The sequence below is a fragment of the Arvicanthis niloticus genome, chromosome 8 (genome assembly GCF_011762505.2).
Source record: "Arvicanthis niloticus isolate mArvNil1 chromosome 8, mArvNil1.pat.X, whole genome shotgun sequence".
NCBI lineage: Eukaryota > Metazoa > Chordata > Mammalia > Rodentia > Muridae > Arvicanthis > Arvicanthis niloticus.
This window is the reverse complement of record NC_047665.1, coordinates 76,711,389-76,735,844: the sequence shown is the minus strand read 5'-3', so window position 1 is coordinate 76,735,844 and position 24,456 is coordinate 76,711,389. Positions and strand designations below refer to the sequence as shown.

The window sequence follows — 24,456 nt, the reverse complement described above, 5'->3', positions numbered from 1 at the left end:
GAGGAGAAAGCCCTGACACAGAACCTTACTTTCTTTGCTGCCCAGGGCAACCATCCCACCTTGATTTAAACCTCCAGGTTCCAGAAACCACAAAACAACCCATCCAAGTTATTTATAACACCGGGTCTGTTGGGCCATGTGCTGACAACCCTACAGGTGCTTTAAAAGGACCCAGAGTCTACTCTGTCCCAGAGGAAGTGGCTTGCTGCAGCCAGGGTGGATGGATTAAAGGAAACACATCAAGTTTTTTTCTGAGTACCTCAGAAGACTTTTTAAAATATTTATCTATTTGTTTGTTTATTCATTTATGTATTTATTATTTTAGTTATTTGATTTTAGATCCTGATCACTGCCCTTCTCCCAGTTAACTCCTCCCACAACCCATCTCCCTCCCCTTCTCCTCTGTGAAGGTGGGGGCGCCCACCTTAGAAGATTTTTATCTCCCATTCCATGGGTGCAGAACTAGGTTGTGTGCCCATGCTCTACAGCAGTGGTTCTCAACCTGTGGGCCACGACCTGGTCACATATCAGATGTTTTGCATGCCAGATATTTACATTATAACTCATAACAGTAGAAATTTTACTTATATGTAGCAATGAAAACATTTTATGATTGAGTGGCACCACAACAGGAGGAACTGTATGAGGAGTCCCAGTGAACGTTGGAACCACTCCTCTATAGTATAGAGTCTACAGGAAGGCAGCACAGGAAGACCTGTGTGCAGCACACCCAGTCCTGAGCCTGCTATTGCAGTTGCCAGCTGTTTTCTAGGAATCCAGCTACTTAGCATCCTCAAACATGTTCCACCAACTTTATCCAAGAAATCAAACCCTTGCCTTTCTAAAACCACCAATGTCATCAGGTGATTTGCCAGTTTTGTTTCTTGTGTGTCATTCACCCACCTAAGGTCTTTTAGGGACACACTCTTAAAGGAAACAGCACTTTCTGCCACTTCCTTGCAGTGCTAGGAGACAGGTGACAAGACACAAATTATGGGACGTCTTTCTTGGAATGATGGGAGTAGAGAAATCTAGTTTTGGTTTATTTTGTTTTCCGGAAGGGTGAAGGCTCCATTGAGTAAACTATTCCATCCTCAACAACACTGATGCTTTCAAACGGAAAGAAAAGAACTCAAAAATTCCAAGAGGCTAAAATTTTCTACCTTCTCTATTTCCATCTTTTGTATCTGAGCTACAGGCAGTGTAGCCTTTGCCCTTCTGACGTTCAGAATCAGTCCAGAACTACTTAACCATTTTGCACCTTAACTCATCCGCTGTCCATACGTATTTTGTTCCCTAAAAGCATATACTGCTCATCCTGTTACCAGTGTTGTCTCCATCCCCCACCCCACCCCCACACACCCTGGGCTCTCTAATCCCCTAGGGGTCCTATCTGGTAGAGGGTCTACAAGCGCGGTCAAGATAATCTTAATGCAGTAATGCTCTTGCAGAGGGCCAGAATCTATTTCCAGAATTCATATCCAGTGACTCCTAATTGCCTGTAACCCCAGCTCTTGAAGATCCTTTCTCCTTTTCTGGCACCTACACTCACACCCCTAGCCCCACTACACATCATTAAAAATAGAGTAAATCTTAAATGTATTTTAACGAATAAAGGCAATACTTGTTTTACAAATGGAAGAGAGGTTTGTCATTTCACTGAAGCTTTGCTGCAGAAGGCTGTTGTGGAGTATGTTCAGCCTCGTGAGTCTGAGTTCTACTACAGTTACTTTAAGAATAAAGGCTGCAAGCCTCAAATATCCTGAGAGAGAGAGAGCGCGGTTGCTATTTTTGAGGGTTTCGATAGATTCAGTACTTAGATTATGCTTGTCTGGAAGCCTGTGAAACATCACAGGATATTCTAATGCTTCTTTTCTGAGTGCGGTCTCTTCCATTTTCAGAGCTGCTCCCGAGTCCCTGCACTGAGTTGGGATGAGCCCTGGGGCTCTGCAGGCGGCCGGAGGAATCCCAGTGTTTCCAAGGTGCCGGGCTGGGCGTCTCAGAGTTCGGAGCAGTGGCGCGGTTAGAGGTTGGAGTCGCGCAGTGTTTCCTCCCCGGCTGCTGCGTCGAGCGCGGCTGGAGGGGTGTTTACCGGTGTCCTAGCAACGATGCGCGCGGCACCGGGGTGCCAGGCGACACTGCAGGTGAGTGGTCGCGGTGGCGTGCTCTGAGATCGGGCTCACAGCCTGGATTTTCTTCGGGCCTTCTGTCCTTGTCTCTCCTCTAGTCTCTTCTCTCTTGGTCTCCACTCTGGTGCCTCTCACCCTCTCTCCAGCAACTCCAGTTCTTCAGCTATCTCCTCTCCCCTTGTGTTCCACACTCTGGGTTCTTCCCTTCAGGTACTTTCCTTCTGCCCCGAGTTGGCCTGGGGGCCTCCTGCCTTCCACCAATTCCTGCCCGCTGTGCCACTTCAACTCCTTCCTGGTCTTCAGATAGGGATCCCTTCCTCCGCCCTCCCTCTGCTTGGCCTCCTGCTCTCACCTTGACCCTCATCGCCCACCTATTTCCATATCTCTACCACATCAGAGTACTAGGGGCTCCAACTGCAGGGCTCAGGCTTGAAATGTCCCCGCTTAGTGCCAGGGTTTTTCTGTCTTCTAGTGGTCGTCAATGTCCTGGCTCTTCATAGATGTTACACTCAGCCTCATGAAGAATTGGATTGTTACAGTAATTATTTCCAAAATTATTGCAATTTGTTAATGATAAAGGAAGCTTGGAGCTTAGCATAAAAGAAAACACACTTTGTTCCTATTTAACTTTGACCTTTCCTTGGAAACATTAAAGACATTAATTCATAAGATACGCGTTATGTATTTGCTGTAACCATGTTTGTTAAAGCCAGAAGAACTAATGGAGTGATGACGGATGATGGGGCTGGGAGAAACTATCTTGATAACATGTCAGAGTTTTTGTTTGCTTGTTTGAACACCACCGATTTTCCACTTTCTTTCTTAAGAGTGTTGCTCTCACTTTCAGGATTGTCCCAGCATCTGAGGCATTCTTAGGGCTCCTGCTAGCTCTTAGTAGAGGCTGTTCATTTCTGGGCTCCTCGGCATTGATTGAGAAAAGGAATTTATACAGTCTTAAACGTGAGTTTAATTTACATTTCCATAATAATTTCTCATGAGCAAAAGGACTTTCTGCGTTTCTTAGTTTCCTTCAAAATGTCTTCTAAGAGGTCTTCCCACAGTTGCCTATCGACTACCATAGTCCTGTGTGGTCCATAAAACACAGCTTCCTTTAGAAAGAGTGAAGAAATGGTGTGCACACTGCATGTATGCGTCCTGAAGCAGAGTCTACTGACAATTAAATATGGGGAGAATGTCCACTAAAGCTTTTCTGGATTAGAAGAAGCATTTACACTTTTCAATTGTTTATAGTTATTCTCTGAACACTAAGAAACTAAAGTGTCAGGTACACACACACGTTTTTATATTTGACATCAAAAGTACTTCCGATCACCTAGAAATAAAAAAAGAAATCACAGAAAAATCTGTAGATCATATTTTGTCTCACCAGTATTTCTGTATATCTACTGACTGTATGTATGTGTGTGTACACACATACACACACACACACACACACACACACACGTGCGCAGAAGTGGTTTCCACAACACCTAGACTTTGTAACAAATATCTTGTAATGACAACTTATTATTTTACAATCAAAAGAACAGATAATAGTCTTACATAAATAATACATTTTAACACTAATAATGCTCTGTGAAGAAAAAGAATTGTAAATGTTTAGGTATCATTATCCTAGATAGAATATCTTAGGGAGTTTCTCTGTCTAAGATGAAATTACCTGGATATGGTCTGCTTCCACACACGAGCTGACACCAGTGTGTCAGAATGCGTCTTAAATTTTGTGGCTGACATTGTCATCGTAGTGTGATTTCACAAGATGCCGAGCTCCTGATTGAAGCTCAATACAGAGCAAAATATGAAAACTTTTGTTTCATTTCTATGACAACTCCCATCCTGAGATATTCAATGCATGTTAAAACTGCTCTGTGACTTTCCTAAAATGGACGGGAATTTTAGGCTGTGATATTAACTTATCTGAAGTTTTCCAAATGCCAGATGCTGCAGATTTCAGCAGAGTTCTTCCTGCTGGGCACTCTTCTGCATGAGAACAATATTTGTACCCTCCCCACTAGATGCCAACAATGTCTCTTCCTGCCACTTGATCACTATGAGTAGACATGGCTACAGTGTTGCTGTGCTGCTTCCCAGCAGGAGATAGTCCCCTGGAGAGAGCTGCAAGTCCTCTTATTGGATTTTACATTTTAATGTGGTACAGAAAGTAAAATTTCCACTCCCTGCGTCAAACTTTTATTTCAATGCCTTTATTAAAATGGCAGATAAGAAAAGCTCAGTTTATTTATTTATATTTAATTTTATGACCATCTAATATTCTGAAGGGAAGGTTTTACCAGTCAATGGCATTACAAAAATATAGTAAGTTGTTACTTTATTCTTACTCAATTTTTCAGATGAAGTCATCTTTTAAAGATCTCCTTATACAGACAAATTTCTGTTTAGTCAAAGTGAAAGACATTTTATTGGATTTGTTTTAAATTTTATTGCTACACTGCTTGGATAAGTTTGGATAGACTAAAAATCTCTGACCTGTTCTCATAGCTGTCATACTTACTCTTAAGAAAACAGTAAGTCTATTTTGCATATGATCTCTGAGCAGGAATACAGAACTCCCTCCTGTGCCCTGAATAAGCACAATATACTGTACTAACTTTCCTCAAGAATTAAAACGATAATTCACAATTACAGTTTGATCCTATTTTTAAACCTCAGATTCATGTGAGGAACGTAAGAGACTTGGGAGAGGGCTCACCTGCCTTCAGTGCCCCAAAGCTGATATTATAACTGTAAGAGAATTAGAACAGGTTTCATTTAATTGCCTAATTCTAAATGATGTGTGGCTCAGATCAAATTGTGTGTGTGTGTGTGTGTGTGTGTGTGTGTTTTCACTCAAACCCCAGCCTCTCTCAGAGGTGGGAAGCAACACTCTTACTGCCAACCTCCTGATTCTGTTTTTCCATTCTCAAAGTTTTCTTTTTTGAACTTTCTGTGCAGCTGTTCTGTTTCTTAGACTCTTGGAAATTAGAAAGACATTATTAATTTTCGGGTAGGCTGATACTGGAAATTCCTTCAATGCAACTCTGTTTTATGTAGTGACACTCAGCTGTTTTATTGCATTGAGGAACAGTTAGATTGTTAAAAATGCTGAATGTAGGTTAGATAACACTAGTATAAAATCTTGAAAATGAAAAAATATTCATGTGAAAATGTGGATGCCTCTCTTTCTATTTTGCTGTAGAGTGTGCTCTGAGCTTCTCTCAGAGGATTAACAGCCCCATGGGTGTGGCGTTGGCCAGGTCGGCACAGTGGACTGCTGCGGGGTATGAGACTGGAACCCTGGAGATTACTCCTCTGAATGAGTCAATATTGAATGAAATTACTAAGTTTGTGGAGTCTTTTTCTTATAAGTATCCCCAAGAGGCAAAATTTGTTTTTGTAGAACCACTTGAGTGGAAAACATATTTGGAACCCTCAGCATTTGAATCAGGTTATATTATCAGGTAAGCCACATTAATTACTTCTAGAATTCAATACAACTTTATTTAGATTTTCACTGACTGGGTGAGGGGGTTGGGGCTAATTAACAATCTCCTAAGCTTGTTGCAAAGTGGAGATGTATAGGATACTTAAGGAGATTTCAGGTAGAAACATGGGATTTACTAATTTTTAAACGTCATTCCCTTTTGATAGAGGATGCATTTTTCAGATCTCAGCTTTCCCTTTCCTGCTTGCCTTTCCACACATCTATGTGACCTCCTGGATGTTTGTAGCCACTGGCTGTGATGCCTGCTATAACCAAATCCTTACAGAATTTAATCATCTCATTCCCTAGTCTAACAAGAGGAGGGTGGAGAATTTTCCTCAGTATATGAGAGGATAAAACCTGGTGCTTCATGCATGTTACACATGTGCTCTATAATTGATCTCCATCCAAAGTCTTTAAGGGCAAAACTTTCTAGCAAAGAGTTTCAAATATGAGATTTATAAAGACCCTACCAGTAGTTCAAAGAATGAAATATCAGTTCCTCTCTTTTGGATATATGTATATGTGAACATATGTGTGTATGAGCACATACAAGCATGCATATGGATCTATGCTACCCATGGGTTAGACATACATATATGTATCACTGTATGCTGCGTTTGAGGGATAAGCAAGCACAGGTGTACGTACTTGAGGGCGCACCATCAGTTAATTATGTAGCCTGGTTATTCCCTTTGTTGTACCTGTCCCTTTTTGATGTTGCATTTTCTCTCTTAAAGACTGATCTCATGCAAAGCAGTTCACCAACACTTCCTACAGACAGCTTTTCTCTTTCCATTTGGGACTGTTTGGACAATAAAGTCAAGATTTCATTTTAACAATTGCAAACCCACTCCTGAACTGCATTGAAGAGCTCTTTAGTGCCAAGCTTCCCTTTTCTGAACTTTTAAACTTTAATATCTGCCAAGTGTCACTCAGGATCTTCCCCAGAACTAGTCATTTGTAGATGAGTACCCAATTCTTGGTTCCTTCCACCTAAGTTCAATGGTTTTTTTTTTTTTTCTTCTTCTAAACTTTCCAAAGATGGTCTCAGCTGTGAAACCAATTAGAAACACATTAACTACTTTGTCAAAAGATGGTTTTACAGCAAATAACAGAAAAAATGTCATCATATCTGGCCTCTGCATTCCTTCCATGTGCCAAGTACCAACATGACCACATCTGTCCTTAGCTGGTGGGGATGCAGCACACTCCTCAATGGTGTCGCTGTTTTTCTTTTGAACAGATTCTTTTGACTTAATTTCCACATGTAGCCTCTGCCAGCAGTCTTTCTGCGTACTGTCCCCTCTTGAGGGAGATACGTGGACATTTTGATGTCAGGTGTGTCTGAAAACAGCAGCCCCTTGACTATATTACTTTTGTCAAATTTATTATGAAACTTCTCTCTTTTGCTGCCCATCACTTTTGACTCTGACCTTTACTAAAGTTGTCTTTGATGTGGGAAGGGATGAGACAGGTCCAGTGGTATCACTTACTGGGAACTAAACCATGCTTATATGGCTCTGATGAAAACCACATGGGTACTGACTGCCCTAAAAGACACAAAATTCACAGATAAGATTTTGTTACTAACAGAAAATACTAAATACTTCATGTGTCTCGGTCTTAACACTGTATCTTGACTTACATGCCACGTTAAGGAATGTTCATCAACTTATAGTCACTCTTCTATTACTGTGACAAAATGTCTGAGGCATCAACTTGAAAGGAGGAAAAGGTTGGTTTTGGTTCATAGTTTCTGATACTTGTTTTTCTGCCCCATTGTTTTGGAACTGTTGTAAGGTAGCAGGAGTGTGTGGTGGAAGAAACTGAACTCACCTAATGGTATCTGAAAACTAAAGAGAGTCTGAAGATACAAAGTCCCAGCACTTCTTTCCAGGGCATACTCTCTGGCATCTTTGTTTTCCTTCTGGTAGTTGTGATAAAAATACCTTGACAATTGAGGGAAAGAGGGTGTGTCTGACTCACATTTGCAGGTTATAGTCCATTACAGCAGAAAGTTAGACTGGCAGGAGGGAGCTATTCACATGGCACCCACAGCTAGGAAGCAGAGAGTGGTAAATACACTCCTGCTGCTACTCAACCTCTGTCACAGGTAATTTTTTTGAATTTGACACAACCTAGACACACCATAGAAGAAAGAATCTCAAGAGAGGAAATTGCCTCCATTGGATGTACTTCTGTGCTTATCTGTTGGGGGATTTTCTTTTTCTTTTTTTAATTGGATATTTTATTTACAATCCAGATGTTATCCCCTTACCCCATTCCCCCCTCCGCCCATGAACCCCTATCCCATCCCCCCTCCTCCTGCTTCTATGAGGATGTGCTGCACCTACCACCCCACTCCCACCTCCCCACCCTCAAATTCTCTCCCCCCCCCCCCATGGCATCCAGCCTTCATGGGACCAAGGATCTCCTCTCCCACCTATGCCAGACAGGGCCATCCTCCCCTACATATACAGCTGGAGCCATGGGTCTCTCTCTGTGTGCTCCCAGGCTGGTGGTTTAGACCCTGGGAGCTCTGGTTGGTTAGTTGGTATTGTTGCTCTCCTCATGGAACCACAAACCCTTTCAGTTCCTTCAGTCTTCTCTCTAACTCCTCCATTGGGAATGCCATGATCAGTTCAATGGTTAGCTGTGAGCAACTGCCTCTGAATATGTCAAGCTCTGGCAGACCTCTAAGGACTCAGCTATATCAGGCTCCTGTCAGCATGCACTTCCTGACATCCACATCAGCGTCTACTTTTGGTGACTGCACATGGAATGGATACCCAGACAGCCCCTCCTTCAGTTTCTGTCCCACACTTTGTCTCCATATTTGCTCCCTTGAGTATTTCGTTACTCCTTCTAAGAAGGACCAAAGCACCCCCACTTGGTCTTCCTTCTTCATGAGCTCCAGGTGGTCTGTGAGTTGAATCTTGGGTATTTCAAGCTTTTGGGCTAATATCCAATAATCAGTGAGTGAATACCATGTGTGTTCTTTTGTGATTGGGTTACCTCACTCAGGATGATATTTTCCAGTTCCATCTATTTGCCTAAGAATTTCTCCAATTCATTGTTTTTTAATAGCTGAGTAATACTCCATTGTGTAAATGTACCATATTTTTTTGACAAAAGACCAGCAAGCTGAGGGGCTTTTTATAGCACAGGATGGGGAAAGGGAGGAATTTTCGCGAGGTTACACATGATTGGTTGCTTTACAATTTTTGAACATCAGCAGGCTGTAAGACCTCAAGTGGGGGGAAGGGGTAACCAAGGAGACATAACATAGTCAGGAATGTGTCTACCTGCTTTGGGCCTTCCCCACCCACAGGTGGGTTCTCTTCCCTGAGGCTTGAGGAATGTTAACCTAGCAAGTGTCCTCTGACTCAGGAATAATGTACTCTTCCTGGAATGTATCACGGTGCAGTGAAGGCCTGAAATCTTACATTCAGTTCCGCTTTCTGGAACCTGCATTCTTTTGTTCAGGTCTAGGGGTAAAGAAAAAGCTTGTATATATTTTATAAAATGGTCTTTATAATTTTTCACTCTACACTGGTGAGCAATGAGAATGGGCCTGTCTCGTTTCCTAGTGGCCACCTCGAGTCTCAGTATACCCAGTTCAATGGCATTATGGTTTTGGCTCTCAACCAGCCTAGAGCTCAGCCTTATGCCCTTCTGTTTAAAATTGGGTGACCGTCCTTTTTACCTTCTTCACCCTTAGAAATGTCCTTCATCCTAAAAACTGTTTCAAGGAGCTTGTTGTATAGATAATACAGTTTCTACACAGATGCCATGACTACCTTAACAAGCATTTCATGCATCTCATTATCCCACGGCACTCAGCAGCTTCTAGATGCAGTTACTGTGGGAGGCACGCCAACCTAAACAAACAAACAAACAAACAAACAAACGAAATCAAACACTAAAAATAGGTGAAACCACTGAGATAAAAAACCTGGGAGAGCTAATAATTTCTGATCAAGGAAGGGCCATTTAGAAAATTTGGTTATGATGTTAAGAGCAAAAGAAACTGACTTATAATGTTTAGAGTGTGATGATCCATAGAAGGTTCTAGTTTGCTTTTCTGTTCATAAACACAAAGTATATGAGAAAATCACTAATTACTAACCACTAAGCACTGTGGGATAACATAAAGTAACGCTGGACACTGAATGTGACTGTCCTGGTGGTACTTTTATTGAGCTTCTCAAAAGACACCAAAAATAAGCAGACCCTTAGAGAAACAAACCTGACAACTGTGACTAATTGGTTCAGAGTGAATTCTAAGAATTGTGGGGATCTTGTCCTGGGAGGCCTGCTGCTCTGGCTGCTGGGAGCTTGGGAGCTGAGTCTCAGCATGGGAGTAATGAGGGGGAAGGGTAAGCTTTCAGTCAGAGCCATTTCTAGTTCCTGGGGACTCCAGGATAGTCAATCTTCCTAAATATTTTCTTGATAACATCTCCTGATGTGAAGATAACTTCAGCTTTCATCTCCCCCCTATTTTGTAGTGCAACAACAGTTGAATCAGAAGAAGCTGATAAAGATGGACAGCCCCTGCTGTTTCTCTCTGTACCTTATATTAAAGTCAGGAGCTTTGGGCAGCTGTCACAGTTGTTATCCATTGCCACAGACAGCAAGCTGCAGGAGGCACAGGCCTGTATTGAAGGTGATACTCTCCGCTTGTGATGTGAACTTTCAGACACACAATCTTGGGGGAGGGAGATGCTTTAAGTATATTCACTTGAAAAAATTCTACCATGTAAAAGATAAAACATTGTATGTGCTACTTTATGAGAGTTGTTGTTCATGTCCCTGGCTGAACTGTTACTATCCAGTTTGTTTCAAATGTAAAGTCTGGTGTGTCACCGGTAGGCTTCTAGGTTTCCCATTTAGGCATGGGGCTTCTGGAAGTGTCCTGTAGTCTGTAAGGTCATGCTTAAAGACAGGTTACAAGGAGCAGCATCTGAGGCTACTTCACCTTAGCATACAGCATTGTGCATGGCAGCCGGTTTCCTTCAAGAGGGATTTGGATTTTTGTTTTGTTTTTTTGAGGAGACAGCCCTTCTTGTTTTTCTTCCTCATTCAATCTGTTTGTGACATCATAGCCTTCTGTGAATAATTATGTGCATTCAGCTCCATGGGAAAATTTCCCTTATTCTGAGGAGACACATTGATCTCATTATTATTCATTCATAACTGTCTAATGTGAAAAATACTGCAATTGGTCTCTTACACTTGGGTAATGCACACTTACCATCAGGAAAAAAGCCCACTTACGGGTAACAATGGATCCTATGTCTTTTGTGGGCTTAGAATAGGTAACCAATGGGTTTCAGGAATATGGTAAATGAGTTCGGTCTACTTCTATATGAGGTGAGATGGTACACCTTAAAATGTTCAAAATGTTAGGGCTGGACAGATGGCTCAATGGGTAAGAGCACATGTGCAAGCATTAGGACTTCAATTCAAATCCAAAAACTGACATAAAATGCTGAACAGTTTTGTGTGTGTGTGTGTGTGTGTGTGTGTGTGTGTGTGTGCGCGCGCACGCGCGCGCCAAGCACTGTGGGTGTGGAGACAGAGGGTCTCTAGCTTACTGGCTGCCAACCTAGCTCTAGGTTCAGTGCTGACCCATATCAGTAAGGAGAATGATAGAACAGGGTACGGGCATCCTTCTCTGACCTCTGCACACATGAGTGTGTGCAACCCATACATATGTGTAGATACACTTCAGTACATTAAACACACTGTGATGGACATAGCTGGCATAATACAATGAAGAACACATGAAGAAGACAGCTCCTATACAATGGACTCTCCGAAGGAGGGAGGAATTCAAACATGCTTGTCTAAAGGAAGCTGAATGAGAGGAATCAAATTAAGGAGAATTTGGTGGGATGTCTTCATCTTGGTCTTTGTTGCACTGGATAATCTTTATTATTTATCTTGATATTTTGTCAGCAAACAGAGACCCTGTAGTGAAAATCTTGGGTCCAGATTATAATGAGATGAAGGAAGACCTCACTAGCTTGACTCTTCTTGATAAAGATAAAGAGATGTATCTTAAAAGGAAAGTCGCCATCCTGCTGAAGCAGCTGGACCTGCACCTGCTCAACCATTCCCTAAAGCACATTTCACTGTGAGTGCCAGTGAAGCATCTCAGATGCAGCCACGAAGGTGCTGTCAGCATCTTACAGAGAAATTTAAGAAAGAACATACTAGTTACTGCTATTGTGTTAATGTTTCGGCTTACAGGAGCAGAACATCCATTCTACTGGATTTATTTATACAAGTTCTAATAACAATTTTAGTTATTCTTGCTAGGACAGTCTAGTGGGGTTTTCTCCAGGTCAGAAGGCACTGAACACGTGGCTCCCTTTAAGACTCTTTAGATAATTATACATATTAAGTGATAGCAGAAATAAAATGTAGAGTTTGTGCAGTACAAATTGTGCTTATATTTCTAGTATTTTCTATGGTCTGGTACTATTATTATGAAATGAACACTTAAGACAGGCAAGATGGTTCAGCAGGGAGAGATGGCTGCTGCCAAGCTTGATGACCTAGATTCTATCTCATGGTAGAGGGAAAGAACTGAGTGACACAATTGACTTATGACCTTACCATGTGAACTTTGGCACACGTGTGCCCACACACAGATACACTGAATAAAGAAAGAAGTAATTTAAAAAGAAATTAGTATTTATGTGTATTTAATACACATAATAATGTTATAGTAGATATGAATTTCTTTTTTTTCATTATTTAGAGAATACTTTTATTAGTTTTTGTAATCAAACCCATGAAGATAAGACCTTACATATTTAATACAGCGTGTTACCCCTGTACAAATGGGAAAAAATTAAGCTCAACATTTCTAGACCAATATGACTGTTAATTTCTGTACAATGACAACTCAACACAGTAAACTGGGATACTTTTTTCCAAACTCCATTTACATTTTAATTTTATTTTTTCAAGTTTTCAGATATGTATATATTTTATACTTAGGACATCCACTCTCTTAGCTCCATTTGTGAGACACCCTTCTCCCTCCCCCTCCCACTGGTCCACTTGTCCCCTTTGTCTCTCTGGACACAAATGAACTTCAGCATTAATTACAAATAGGCAGGTCCCCCTGACATGATGGACTGTATCCATGCATTTCCTTTAGATTCTGTTTCAAAGAGGTTGATTTTTTTTAACGTTTGTTTCAGAGAGATCAGTTTGAATCCAGGGACTTTTAAGAAAGATATTGAGTTGCTCAAACGTTTCTCGGGAAAAGGGGAACAGACGGTGCTGGAGTCGATTGAATACACTTCAGGTTCGTGTCTTCTCAGGTTCATTTGACGTCATTTATATCTTCGTAACTGTGTTCAAAACACTTTCCCATAGTTGCATTCCAGTTGAGTATTCAAGATAATGAACTTTCTTGTTCCCATAATATCTGTTTTGTTGAAGCTGATGTACTTTCAACTCACTAAGCTGAACTTCTACTTATGGTTTCATGACTGGTTTCAGATTATGAATTTTCAAATGGGTGTCGTGCCCCACCATGGAGACAGATTCAAGGGGAAATCTGTTATGTGCTGGTGAAGCCACACGACGTGGAAACTCTGTGCCTTACCTGCAGCACAGAAGGGGTGTTTTTAAATGGTGTAAGTACTCTTTAAAAGAACATCACAAAATCCAGATGCCTTCAGTTCTGTGCTAAGTATGTGAGGGAATGTTTGTATCAGGGGTTGTGTTCTGAGGATGGTAGAGAAAGAAGCATTGCTCTATGAGGCTGAAACCCCGTCCTTTTCTATGCACCTCCTGGGAAAAACCCAAACCATCTTAATCAGCTTTGGTGGTTGTCACTGCAGGGCGTGGAGCCAGTTTTTTTAAGAAACAGATTTTCTTTTCCAAATTAAAATCCCTTTGTAAGAATCAGTTCCCAGATTAGCTACACACAAATTGAAGGTAGCAAAAGACAAAAGAGAATTTTGGAAGTTAAGAACTGTTGCTTCCACCTCGAGAGTTCAAGGGCAAGGGAGTGGAGGAGGCTCTTCAATGTAGAAGTTAGGAGCAAGAAGCCCAGCAGGCTGGACTCCAGGGAGCCCCGTCTAGGCTTTTCTGAGTCTTGTGGAGCTCAGATAGTTTTAATAAAGCAAGCCTCAGCTTGGAGGAGTGGATACTGTCTAGTTTATGCTGGTACTTCAAGAGGTGGCAGACCTGAGACCTGGGCCTATGAAGGTGGAGTATCAGTCATTCACTAATGACATCTCTGAGACCCTGTGGGAAAAGGAGAAACTGAACATTGGAACCAACCATACAGATGGGAAACATGGAAATGCAAGCTATTACTGAAGAGACCCAGTGGGATGGTGGGCCTATTAGGAGGAAGGACATTTTCCCTTTGATCCTTTTTGTCTGAACCTAATCCAACCTACCAAAACAGAAACTGAGTTTAGATTCCAAGGATCCCAAAGGAGCTTTGGATGGGCGCCACTGAGCTAGGAGACAAACAGCAGCCAGACTGAGAGCATGCAGCCTCTGAGAGCCTCAGGTTAGCACATGTGAATTTTGCTCTTTTTTTTTTTTTTTTTTTTTTTTTTTTGAGTCATTGAAGTAGCCAGGAGGACCTCAGCTGTCTCCTCAGTGACATGTCATCTTTGGAACCTTCGTGTGAACTTGGGACACACAAAGAGGATCCATGTCCCAATGGAGAACCCCACTGTCACAGGAGGTGACTTCACAAGGTCTTCCACCTTGCTTGTATTGGTTTCAGGATCCTGGTACCACATTTAGGACAACCTTCTGGGATCTCCTGGCACCTTTGAGTGCTCCTTTGTTTTCTCATGAGCATTTGACTTGACTTATTTCTGCAGAGAGAAAGTAGGCTATTCTCCAGGTTATTGGTTTGTTTGATATTTTAGAAAAGTAAAATTTCTAGTTATGATTCATATTTGGCAACTTTGAGGGCTCTTCTGTTTCCCACCCTTTATCCCCCTGGTTTCACCTCCTAACACCGGATAGGAGAGAAACAAGAATAGAGAGTAAGGAATGACAACATCCTTGAATTGTAGGAGTCAGGTCTGGTTCTTCCTCCTAGCTCCATGTTCCCAGAAGTCAGACACAGCCTCAAACTATATTCACACATACCTAGGCCACCTAGCTAGAGGCTAGCTAGCTGACTACATCATAGGTTAAAATCACCCATTTATTTTAATCAAGGCTGGTCTCAACCCACAAGGAACCTGTCTCCGTCTTTGTCTCCCAAGCATTGGAATCAAAAGCATGAGTTTATTTAGTATGTACTCTTAAAAACATTTATATCAATTTTCATCTTTCTTCCGTCTTTGGAGATTACTATGAAGATTTATTTATCCGTTTTCTCTATTAATTTAATATTCTTCCCTGTATTAAACTTTATTTAAGCTCCTTTCCATTTTAGTGCATGAGCAAACTCTCTGTCCAGCATATTGTACTTGCTCAGAGGTCTCTGCCTGGGTTATGTATCATGTGCTAGGCTGAGCCATCATCACTTCTCCTGTGGGACCCCCATGTCTAAGGAGACAGAGTATTGTTGACACCCTTCCTCATTGACGGTAGTAAGTCCTCCAATCCATGCCATTTTTCATTAGACCATTGTCTATCAGTGTATCCAATTGGATGCTATGATAGCATGTCATATTTAGACCTCAACTGACATTAATCCCTTGTCTTTACACATTTAAAACCAAATCATATTGTCTCTATGACATGTGTGCTTATTTAACTTATCTTCTCCGACAAAAGTGACTCATATTATATATTGCTAAACTGAAAATTAACATTTAATAGTCAAAATATTAACCATATTTTTTTTTAATTCTCTTGTCCAGAGGTCTCTGGATTCCCTAGTTGGATGCTTTACTTCTTCTGGAAAGATAAAAGTTAACAACCCTGCCCAGCCCTAACGCTGGGACCTTACACTGAGTAACAGAATAGATCTTCCTTAGGGCAAATCCCTTTTGTCAACAGAAAAAGCATTATCTTTCAAATCAAAATTATAAATATACCTTATATGGATAAATACATAGTCCCCCTTCTCTTTATAAAAATCTAATATTGATGTGTATTTATTTAAAAAAATTTAAGAACATTACTATTTACTATTAAGTAAAAATGTACTTTAAGGGAAAAAACGTATCATTTTGAATTTTAGATTGCCGTTCTTAAGTGGCTGTATTTATTAGTAGAGGGTCTCTCTCTGACTTTATTGTTTCATTGGAATCTCCAGGCTGTTCTGCAGTCCTGACTCTGAACAGTCAGGGCGTTTGCCAGCCAACAATCACAATACCATGTGTCCTGCCATGCTTGGTTAGGCCAGAGCCTCTGACCTCTGCCCACTCCATGAAGGTAGTGGGCCTGTTGCAGGTTGGGGCTGGAGCCTTTGAGTTTCTTCCCAACCCTCCATCTGGAGCTCCTGCTCCTCTCTTGCAGGGGTGCTCAGTGCCTCTGTGATCTGGCTGTTGCTTATGCACAGATTTAAGTCTTTACTTGTGCGGATATGAATTGGGCTGGTGAGGACACAGCAGGCTGGAGTGTATCCCAGGCCTCCATTCTCTCTATATGCAGGGGCCTTCTCTTTAAAAGCTGTAAGTGCTACTTTCTTTTCTTTCCTTCTTTTTAAAATTTTTTTTTGCCTCTTTTCTTAAAAAGACAGAGCTTTAAAGTTGTTTTGCTTCAGGGGAGAATCGGTACGTCTACCTAGAAAGTTGTCTGTTAGTTTGGGCACCATATGCAGAGGTTAGGTCTGGTTCTTCCTCCTGGCCCCATGCTCCTAGAAATAAGACCCAGACTCAAAATATATTTTACAAATATCTAGGCCATATAACTAGGCTCTACTCTGATTAGATCCTAACTTAACCCATTTATTTTAATCTACATCCTGCCACCTACATGGTTGTTTACCTGTGCTGAGGTAACATGCGTCCCTTGCATCACATCTTCCTGGGGCGAATCTTCCATGCTAATCTCCAGGGGCTTGCACTATCCCAGAATCCTTTTGTTTAGCAGATGTCCCACCTTCTATTCTACCCTTTCCTAAAGGCCACAGGTTTTTTAATTGACTGGTAATATATCCATACAACGCACACAATATTCTCTCCACACTGAATGTAATTTCTTTCGTTTCTTCTTTGACAATAGCTACTAAGAAAGTACAACCAACCTCCCTAAATGACCAGCAACCATGTGCCACACCTTTCAGGGCCCTAGCATTTATACACCCTCTGAAAAGTTCCCAGAATTCCAATGTCACACAAAGAAATTATCTAGATGCTTCTGCTAGGGCACAAGACCAATCATAGTTAGCTGCTACAGACAGCCTGAAGGAGTCCCATATCCCCACCCCTGGGATTAAAACAAAAACACCTTATGATATTTTTGTGCTTTAAAAAAAAAACAACTCCAAAATTGTCACTCCATAGTTAGAATAAGATACTAGAAGGAATAATTTCTTTGACCTTATAGAGAGGATCAAGCAGTTTTTGTTTCTATCAAAGATTATACCGGGAAACATTAACTATTCCTCTCAGTTTTAAAAGAAAGACTCGAAAACTGAGAACCAGGAAAACTTTTGCTAATTTCCAAATATTAATGACAGTATAGTTGTGTGTTTCTGATGTAGTACAAAAGAAAAAGAAATGAACTAAAGGCAGAGGCAGGTGGAAGAGGGCACAAGAGAGGGGACAAGGGACAGACAATTCTCTAGAGATGTTAGACCTAGAAAATGCACTCACAGCAATCTGCTACACACAGAGCAAGACACAAGTGTGATCGCAGGACAGGCTTTTCTCCAGTGAAATTCCAAGCCTTGGGCCTTTTGTGACTTCATCAATTAAGGTTCTTGAAGTCATTTGGTATTTTCATAGTAGAGGAAATCCAGGACTTCACTGACTAGAGAGCAAACTCTACATGCATAGAAGAGGTACGCAAACAGGGAAGGGGTGGATAGATGGATGATGAAATTAAGTCAAGGAGGAGGGTTTTGCCTATACACATCATACACTGAGACTGCCACATTAAGATTTTCTAGGAAGTATGGGTTGTTGAGTAGGGTAGAAATGAGAGTGGTTAAAACGCATTCATATTGATACAACATTGTCAAAATTATTTTAAAAGCCCCACTAACATGTGTGCACAAGCTGTGACATACTGTTTTGGGCCCGGTATTGACTGTTCCATTAATCATACCATCAAATTTTTCCTCTCAAAGGGAAAGACAAAAGAGGAGGGAGAAATTAACTATGAGAGAAAGGGTGAAATTTACAAGGACCTTGTGACATGTTTAAAGGACAAATCTCCGGTATTTTCAGAGAATATGTCTAAGCAGGTACGTTCTGATCATCCTTTTATGGTGCTTGATTATAACTTTTTGTAGCCTTTCCCTCTTTCCATCACTCTAAACTCAAATTACACACCTGCTAAGCAGTAAAGTCACTTTCTTCCTTCTACCTCTAGCCTCTGGTAAACTCTAATAAATACTAGAACCCTAATATATAATTAATTTACCTGTTCTTGATGCTTCATATCAGTAGACTCATAGGACCCACTTAATATCTGTGCCTATGTGAGAGGAATAATATTTGTTTATTTGGCTTATTTCACTCAGCATGTTGTCCCAGGCTTACCTGTCATGTTTAGATTTAATTTCTTTTCATGGCTTCATTTGCTTCCACTGGCACTCATGCTATACTGTTCTTGATTCATTTCCCATCACTTTGATAAAATAACCCCAACAAAAGCAACTTAGGGGAGAAAGAGTTCATTTTAGCTTACAGTTCCATGTTACAGTCTATCCCTGCAGGGAAGACAGCAGTCCTGAAACAGCTGGTCACGTGCACAGTCACGTGTACAGTCAAGAGCAGAGAGGAAATACAGGCATTCTTTTCGTGCGTGTCCAGCTTTCTCCATGCTCACACAGTTCAGGATCTCCTGCTTAGGAGATGTTGTCCCCCACACTGCAGGTCTTCCCACATTCATTAATGGAATCAAGATAATCTCCCACAAACAAACCAACTGGCCATCCTGATCTAGACAATATCCCATGTAGACTCTTCTCAGGTCAAGTTGACAATTAAAACAACCAGTTCACACACATCATTATGTATTAAATTGGCCTTTTTCTTTCACCCATGAACACCAGTCTACAAGAATCCATTTGAATTTGTACTAGTTTGGGTGGCCACCTGGAAGTGAACTTTGAGGTTACAAGGTAATTCTGTGCTGTTCTTGGAGGGGACACCAGACTTTTCCAAAGTAGCCGTAGCATTTTAGATTCCAACAGTAATGTATAAGGAGTCCATTTTCTCCTTATCCTCTCCAACTTGTATTATGTTGTCTGAAGGAATCTTAGTTGAGTTACTGGTAGACCTCTGAGGTCTACCATGTTTATCTCACCCTACTACATCCAGTGTGGCATTCTGAAACCATTTATCTTTCAAATATTGTACATATCTTTAAAATTGAAGGTTTTTTAATGAAATGATTTTAATTAATGAACTTGGTTCTTTGACAATTTCCTATACATGTGTGGAGCATTTTATTTCCTTTTCCCGCACTGCCTTGTATTCCCCACCTAGTGATAGTTATACACTATCATCTCTCACAGAAGTACAATTCCCTCTCCCATTTTGACATTTTTGTTTTCTTTTGCGGCCTACTGATTCTAACTTTACACATAGCCACAGACTTGAAACTGTCCATTGGAGCCTTATTGGCTCACTGTTTGGAGTACAACTGAAGACAATGACTGCCCTTCTGTCTCCTCTTCTGCAGGGTCCTCTGAGCTCTAAGGGGAGGGACTTGACAGAGACATCTCATTTAGAGCTGTGTGTTCCAACATCTCTCTCTCTCTCTCTCTCTCTCTCTCTCTCTCTCTCTCTCTCTATATATATATATATATATATATATATATATATATATATATATAATCTGTATCATCTGTATCTGTATCTATCTATCTGACTGTGGGTCCTAATTTTGTTATCATTGCTGGGAGAGGAAGGCTCTCTGATGATGGCAGAATCAGGTACCAAACTATGAGTATAGCAGAATACCATTAGGAGTAATTTTATTGTTACCTTTTTTTTTTTTTTTTAGACTAATAGTGTTTAGTTTTACTCTAGGTCTCTGGACAACTTAGTGTCTGGTTCTTACTCACTCAAGAAGTGACAGGTATGGATTTCATCTCATGAAATGATGTCAAATTGCACATCAGTTGGTTATCAGTTTGTCACTCTCGTGAGGTTTGTGCCACCATTACCCTCACAGATTTTGCAGACAGGACAGATCAAAGGTTTTATGGTTTGTTGGTGTTTAGGTTTCTCTTTAGGTAGCATGCAGAGTATTTTTCCATGTCAAAAACACTACAACATGGGGCTGAAGGCTCTCTAGCTCAATCGCTGTGTTCAATGAGTTGTGAAGGTATTGCCCTCAGCAATGGGGCCTTGCTCTCAGTTTATGGAGAGAAACCTATTGTCTTGGCAACAGCCTTGGTTGTTTGGGGATTTGCATGGGACTCTTGACCAACTACTCAATTAGATGAAACCCAGTTCTGGCACTTTGTTTGGTAACAAGAGATGGCCAGTTAGAGTTCCATCTCCCTCATTATTTGCAGACTTCATTAGGATTGTCTTCATACATTATAGGAAATTTCCACTGCCCTAGGTTTTATTACACCTCTCAAATGATCTTTAGTTCTAGCTGTCTCACCCTTCATTCCTCCCCTCAGTCTCATCGCTCCTGCCCCTTCCTATCTAATCATCCTGATCTAGTCCCTCCCACTCCTTTTCACCTATAAAATCTATCCCACCCCCCTCCCAGGGAGATCCATATGTCCCACCTAATCCCTTCCTCTGTGCCTAACCTCTCTGAGTGTATAGATTGTAGATTGGTTATCATTTATTTTATAGATAATATCCAGATATAAGTGAATAAGACCATATTTATCATTCTGGGCCCAGATTACCTCACTCAGGATGATTTCCAATAGTTCTATCCATTTTCTTGAAAATTCTACATCATTTTTTTAAGAGCTGAATAATACTCCATTGTGAAAATGTACTACATTTTCTTTATCCAATTATCAAAAAGGCAATCAATGTTGTTTCCAATAGCTGGCTATTGTGACTAGAGCAGCATGGAAATTGGTTGAACAAGTGTCTCTGTAGTAGGATGAAGAGTCCTTTGAGTGTATGCCCAAGAGTGGTATAGCTGGATCTTAAGGTAGATTGAGTCCCATTCTACTGAGGAACTTCCACATTGATTTCCATAGTGGCTGTACAAGTTTGTAGCCCCATCAATAATAGGTGTTTCCCTTACTCAACATCTCACAGGCATAAGCTGTCAATTGTTTTATTGATCTTAGTTGTTCTGACAGGTGGCTTTTTTGTTTCCAAAAGGTGATAAGTTGTATGGTCTATGTATGCTGCCATAGAGCTGAGTTCAGAAACATCGTGTTACTCTTTGCTTGACTCTAAGTAAGGTCTTGGTCTTGAAGTTGCCCTTATTCAAATTGAGTTGCTAAGTCAAAGCAGATAGATGCTTATGAGAGTCAGCTGGCTTTATCCAGTCCTTAGCTTCTAATGGCACTGAGTACCTCAGAGGTGATGTTACTGTAACCGTTACTTTTTTTTTTTTTTTTTTTTTTTTAAATAAAGGAGGTTAGGTTTACTGAGGAGCAACAGAAGGAGAATCAGATTTACGAGAAACCCAAGACAGAAGATGGGCACTCATCTATAGCTGGCTCAGAGAAGAGTAAACTTGAAAGGATTAACTTTGGGAAAAGTCATATGACCAAGAGATTGGAGCCAAGCTTAAATTGGAGAGCAACTGTTGATTACAAAGAGTAGGTATTTTTTTACATGGGTTTTCTGATGCATCTTTAGTCACTACATATTTACCTGTTTTTTTTCCTGGAATTGTATGTCATGTTAGAAAATAAAGTGTGTATTTTCCTGTCTTTCCTGTTTGATTCCCCTTCTCTTTTTTACATATCCCAAATGGAAAAACATAGTGAAGAGTGCTGGCGCTTGGACCACTGATGGAAATAAAACACTGGTTACTTTTGAATAGTAGGTTAAGTAAGAGCAAGGTATCTGAGGCAAAAGTGATACTAAAATACACTGAGAAATAACAGAATATTAACACGTAATAGTAGGGAGAAGCTCATGATCACACTGACCTGGAGTTCATCAGGAAAACTTTTGTAACAGTAGTGTAAGCAGAATTTAATGCTATAAGAAGGATGGAGTCTCAACAGTGTTAACAGATCTATTAAAGTGGATAATGGGGTACTATCTTAATTAGGGTTACTATTGCTGTGATGAAACACCATGACCCAAAGAAACTTGGGGAGGAAAGGGTTTATTTCACTCACACTTCCAGATAATAGTTTATTGTCAAAAGCAGTAAATGCAGGAATTCATATAGGTTAGGACCTTGGACGCAGGAGCTGATGCAGAAGACATGAAGGGGTGCTGCTTACTGGTTTGCTCAGCCTGCTTTCTTACAGAACCCAGAGCCACAAGAACAGGGGTGGCCCCACCCTCAGCTGAACCCTGATTCATCAATCACTAATTAAGAAAATGCCCTACCAGTTTGCCTTTCTACAGCCCAGTCTCATGGAGATATTTTTCTCAATTGAACTTCCTTCCTCTCTGATGACCTTAGTTTGTGTCAAGTTGAAATAAAATCATCCAGTGGACATACTAAACATAAGAAATATAGTAAGTAAAGATGAAGAATTATTGCTACTCAAAGGCTGAGAAGATGGCTCAACCAAAAAATTGTTTGCCTTGCAAGCATGGAAAAACCTGACTTTAATTCACAGAACTCAAAAGCAAAAACAAAACAGAGCAAATGTAGTGGCGTGTGCTTGTAATTCCACTGCTGGGGAAATGCAGATGGGTGGATCCTTGGAATTTGCTGGCCAGCCAGCTTAGTCTACTTGCTGAATTCCAGGCCAGCCCAGCAAGAGACCCTGTTTCAAATAAAAGGTGACAGTGCGCATATATATATATATATATATATATATATATATATATATATATATAATGTTTGTCCTCCGGTCTCAAAATGCACGTTCACACACATGTTCACCTATATATAAGGAATATGCATATATGTAGATGTATCCCCCCTCACACACATACATATGCACATACACACTCACATATGCACATGCACATACAATGTGCATATGTGAGTGTGTGTGTGTGTGTGTCATTGCTACTCAAATTTGGGGGCTGTCAAAAGTTCCTAGAGTAAATTAGGCATTTTTCCATTACTCTAACAAAAAGCCCAAGTTATTTAACTTACAAAGAAGAAATAGTCAATTATGGGTCATGATCCACCAGCACAACACACTAAAGCACAGCTTTGTTATGTATTTCTTTAGCCACAAAAGCTCTGCAAAGGATAGCCAAGAGGAAAAACAAGGAAAATTGGAAAAGTCATCATCATCTGTTTCCCCGAGCCGTGCACAGTTGCTTCGGTAAGTTTCAATTGGTATGGCCATGTCCTTATGGCCACCCACACAGAACAGCCAATCACTATGCTGGTTAAAGGCCTCCTTAATACTATACTAGGGACCCAGGGTACTTAACATACTGATGGTTACTAGTGATGTCAGTAAAAAATGAGAGTGATGGACTGCTTTAAGTATATTCTAGGATGCACTTCTAATGCAATTGTGTGCACCAGAGCTAGGGCTTTCTATGTACTAAGGAAAGAAATACATCTAAGGCACAGAGTGGAGAACCCAGTAGAGAGTGCACTCCCAGCTCATCTTAGCTCTCAGGTCCTTCCTAACAAAGTTGTGACATGTGTCTGTTTCTCTGTTTACAGATGACTCTTCCAATTCTATAGAGACATATGTAATTCCCGATGAAAAAATTAACACAAGGGCAGCTATAAGCATTGGGTGTGTTTTTCAGTTTAACAACAACAACAACAACAACAACAGCAACAACAAACTAGTGTGAAGGGTTGGCCATTAGTGTTGGAGGGGTTCCTAGTGGTGATAGGAGGAAGGGGAAAGATTCTCACAGAAACATGTGCACACACAGTCTAAAACACATCCCTTAAGACCCTGACTGCACTGATGCTAGCTTTACCTTTTGGCTCAGTATAATAAATTTATTCAATGTGTTTTAAGAATTTTTGAAGCTTTTTTATTTTGAAATAATAATAGACTCAGGGGAAGCTGCAAAGGCAGTGCTCTCAGTACCCTCCACCCAGCTTCCTTCGGTGACAACACTGTACAATCACAGCACCAGGACACGACATGCTTCAGTGAGTGAGTCATTTACCTTTTCCTGGTGTGGTAAATTCACTCCGGACTATAATGAACACAGCGATCAGAACACAGAACTTCCCCACACATGGGTTCCCTCGTGTTACCCCTCATAGCCACGTCTAGTTTCATCTCTAAGTCCAGCCGGCCATTTCTCTCTTCTCCAGGGTACTAATCAGTATTTGAGACTTAAGTGACCTTTCAAACAGTTTGTTGTTCACGTCTACTATTTTCTCTCTTTTCCTACATTTCTGTGGATTGCTTAAGCATTTTTTGATGTGTCTGTAGTCTTTCTGGATGCATCTCTGTATAGCTCTGCATTGCCTTTGCTCCAGGTGGGTTTGTGTGTATGACTGAGTGCACGCATGCGTGTATGTGTGTGTGAGGAGTACTATTTGCTAGTGTTTTCTTTTAGCGGATGTGTAGAAATCTTGTTTTTTTCTTCTGAGGTTCCCAAGGCATTGATGTCATCTGCTGCTTGAGTGCGGGTTGTTGTG

General features: G+C 40.9%; 1 protein-coding gene across 8 annotated transcripts in view; it reads left to right on the top strand.

The window, feature by feature from the left end:
• Window positions 1-2,006: 2,006 nt before the first annotated feature.
• Window positions 2,007-24,456, top strand: part of Odad2 (outer dynein arm docking complex subunit 2) — a 170,733-nt gene continuing 148,283 nt past the window's right edge. For 4 of the 8 annotated variants that reach the window (XM_076939666.1, XM_076939668.1, XM_076939669.1 and 1 more), the window contains exons 1-10: window positions 2,007-2,144; window positions 2,977-3,089; window positions 5,347-5,608; window positions 10,143-10,300; window positions 11,596-11,773; window positions 12,852-12,958; window positions 13,156-13,292; window positions 17,879-17,995; window positions 21,324-21,511; window positions 23,063-23,158. In XM_076939666.1, coding sequence (XP_076795781.1) covers window positions 5,385-5,608; window positions 10,143-10,300; window positions 11,596-11,773; window positions 12,852-12,958; window positions 13,156-13,292; window positions 17,879-17,995; window positions 21,324-21,511; window positions 23,063-23,158 — 1,205 coding nt within the window. In that variant the 5' untranslated portion in view covers window positions 2,007-2,144; window positions 2,977-3,089; window positions 5,347-5,384. The other 4 variants (XM_076939667.1, XM_076939665.1, XM_076939670.1 and 1 more) reach the window with 4 other exon arrangements.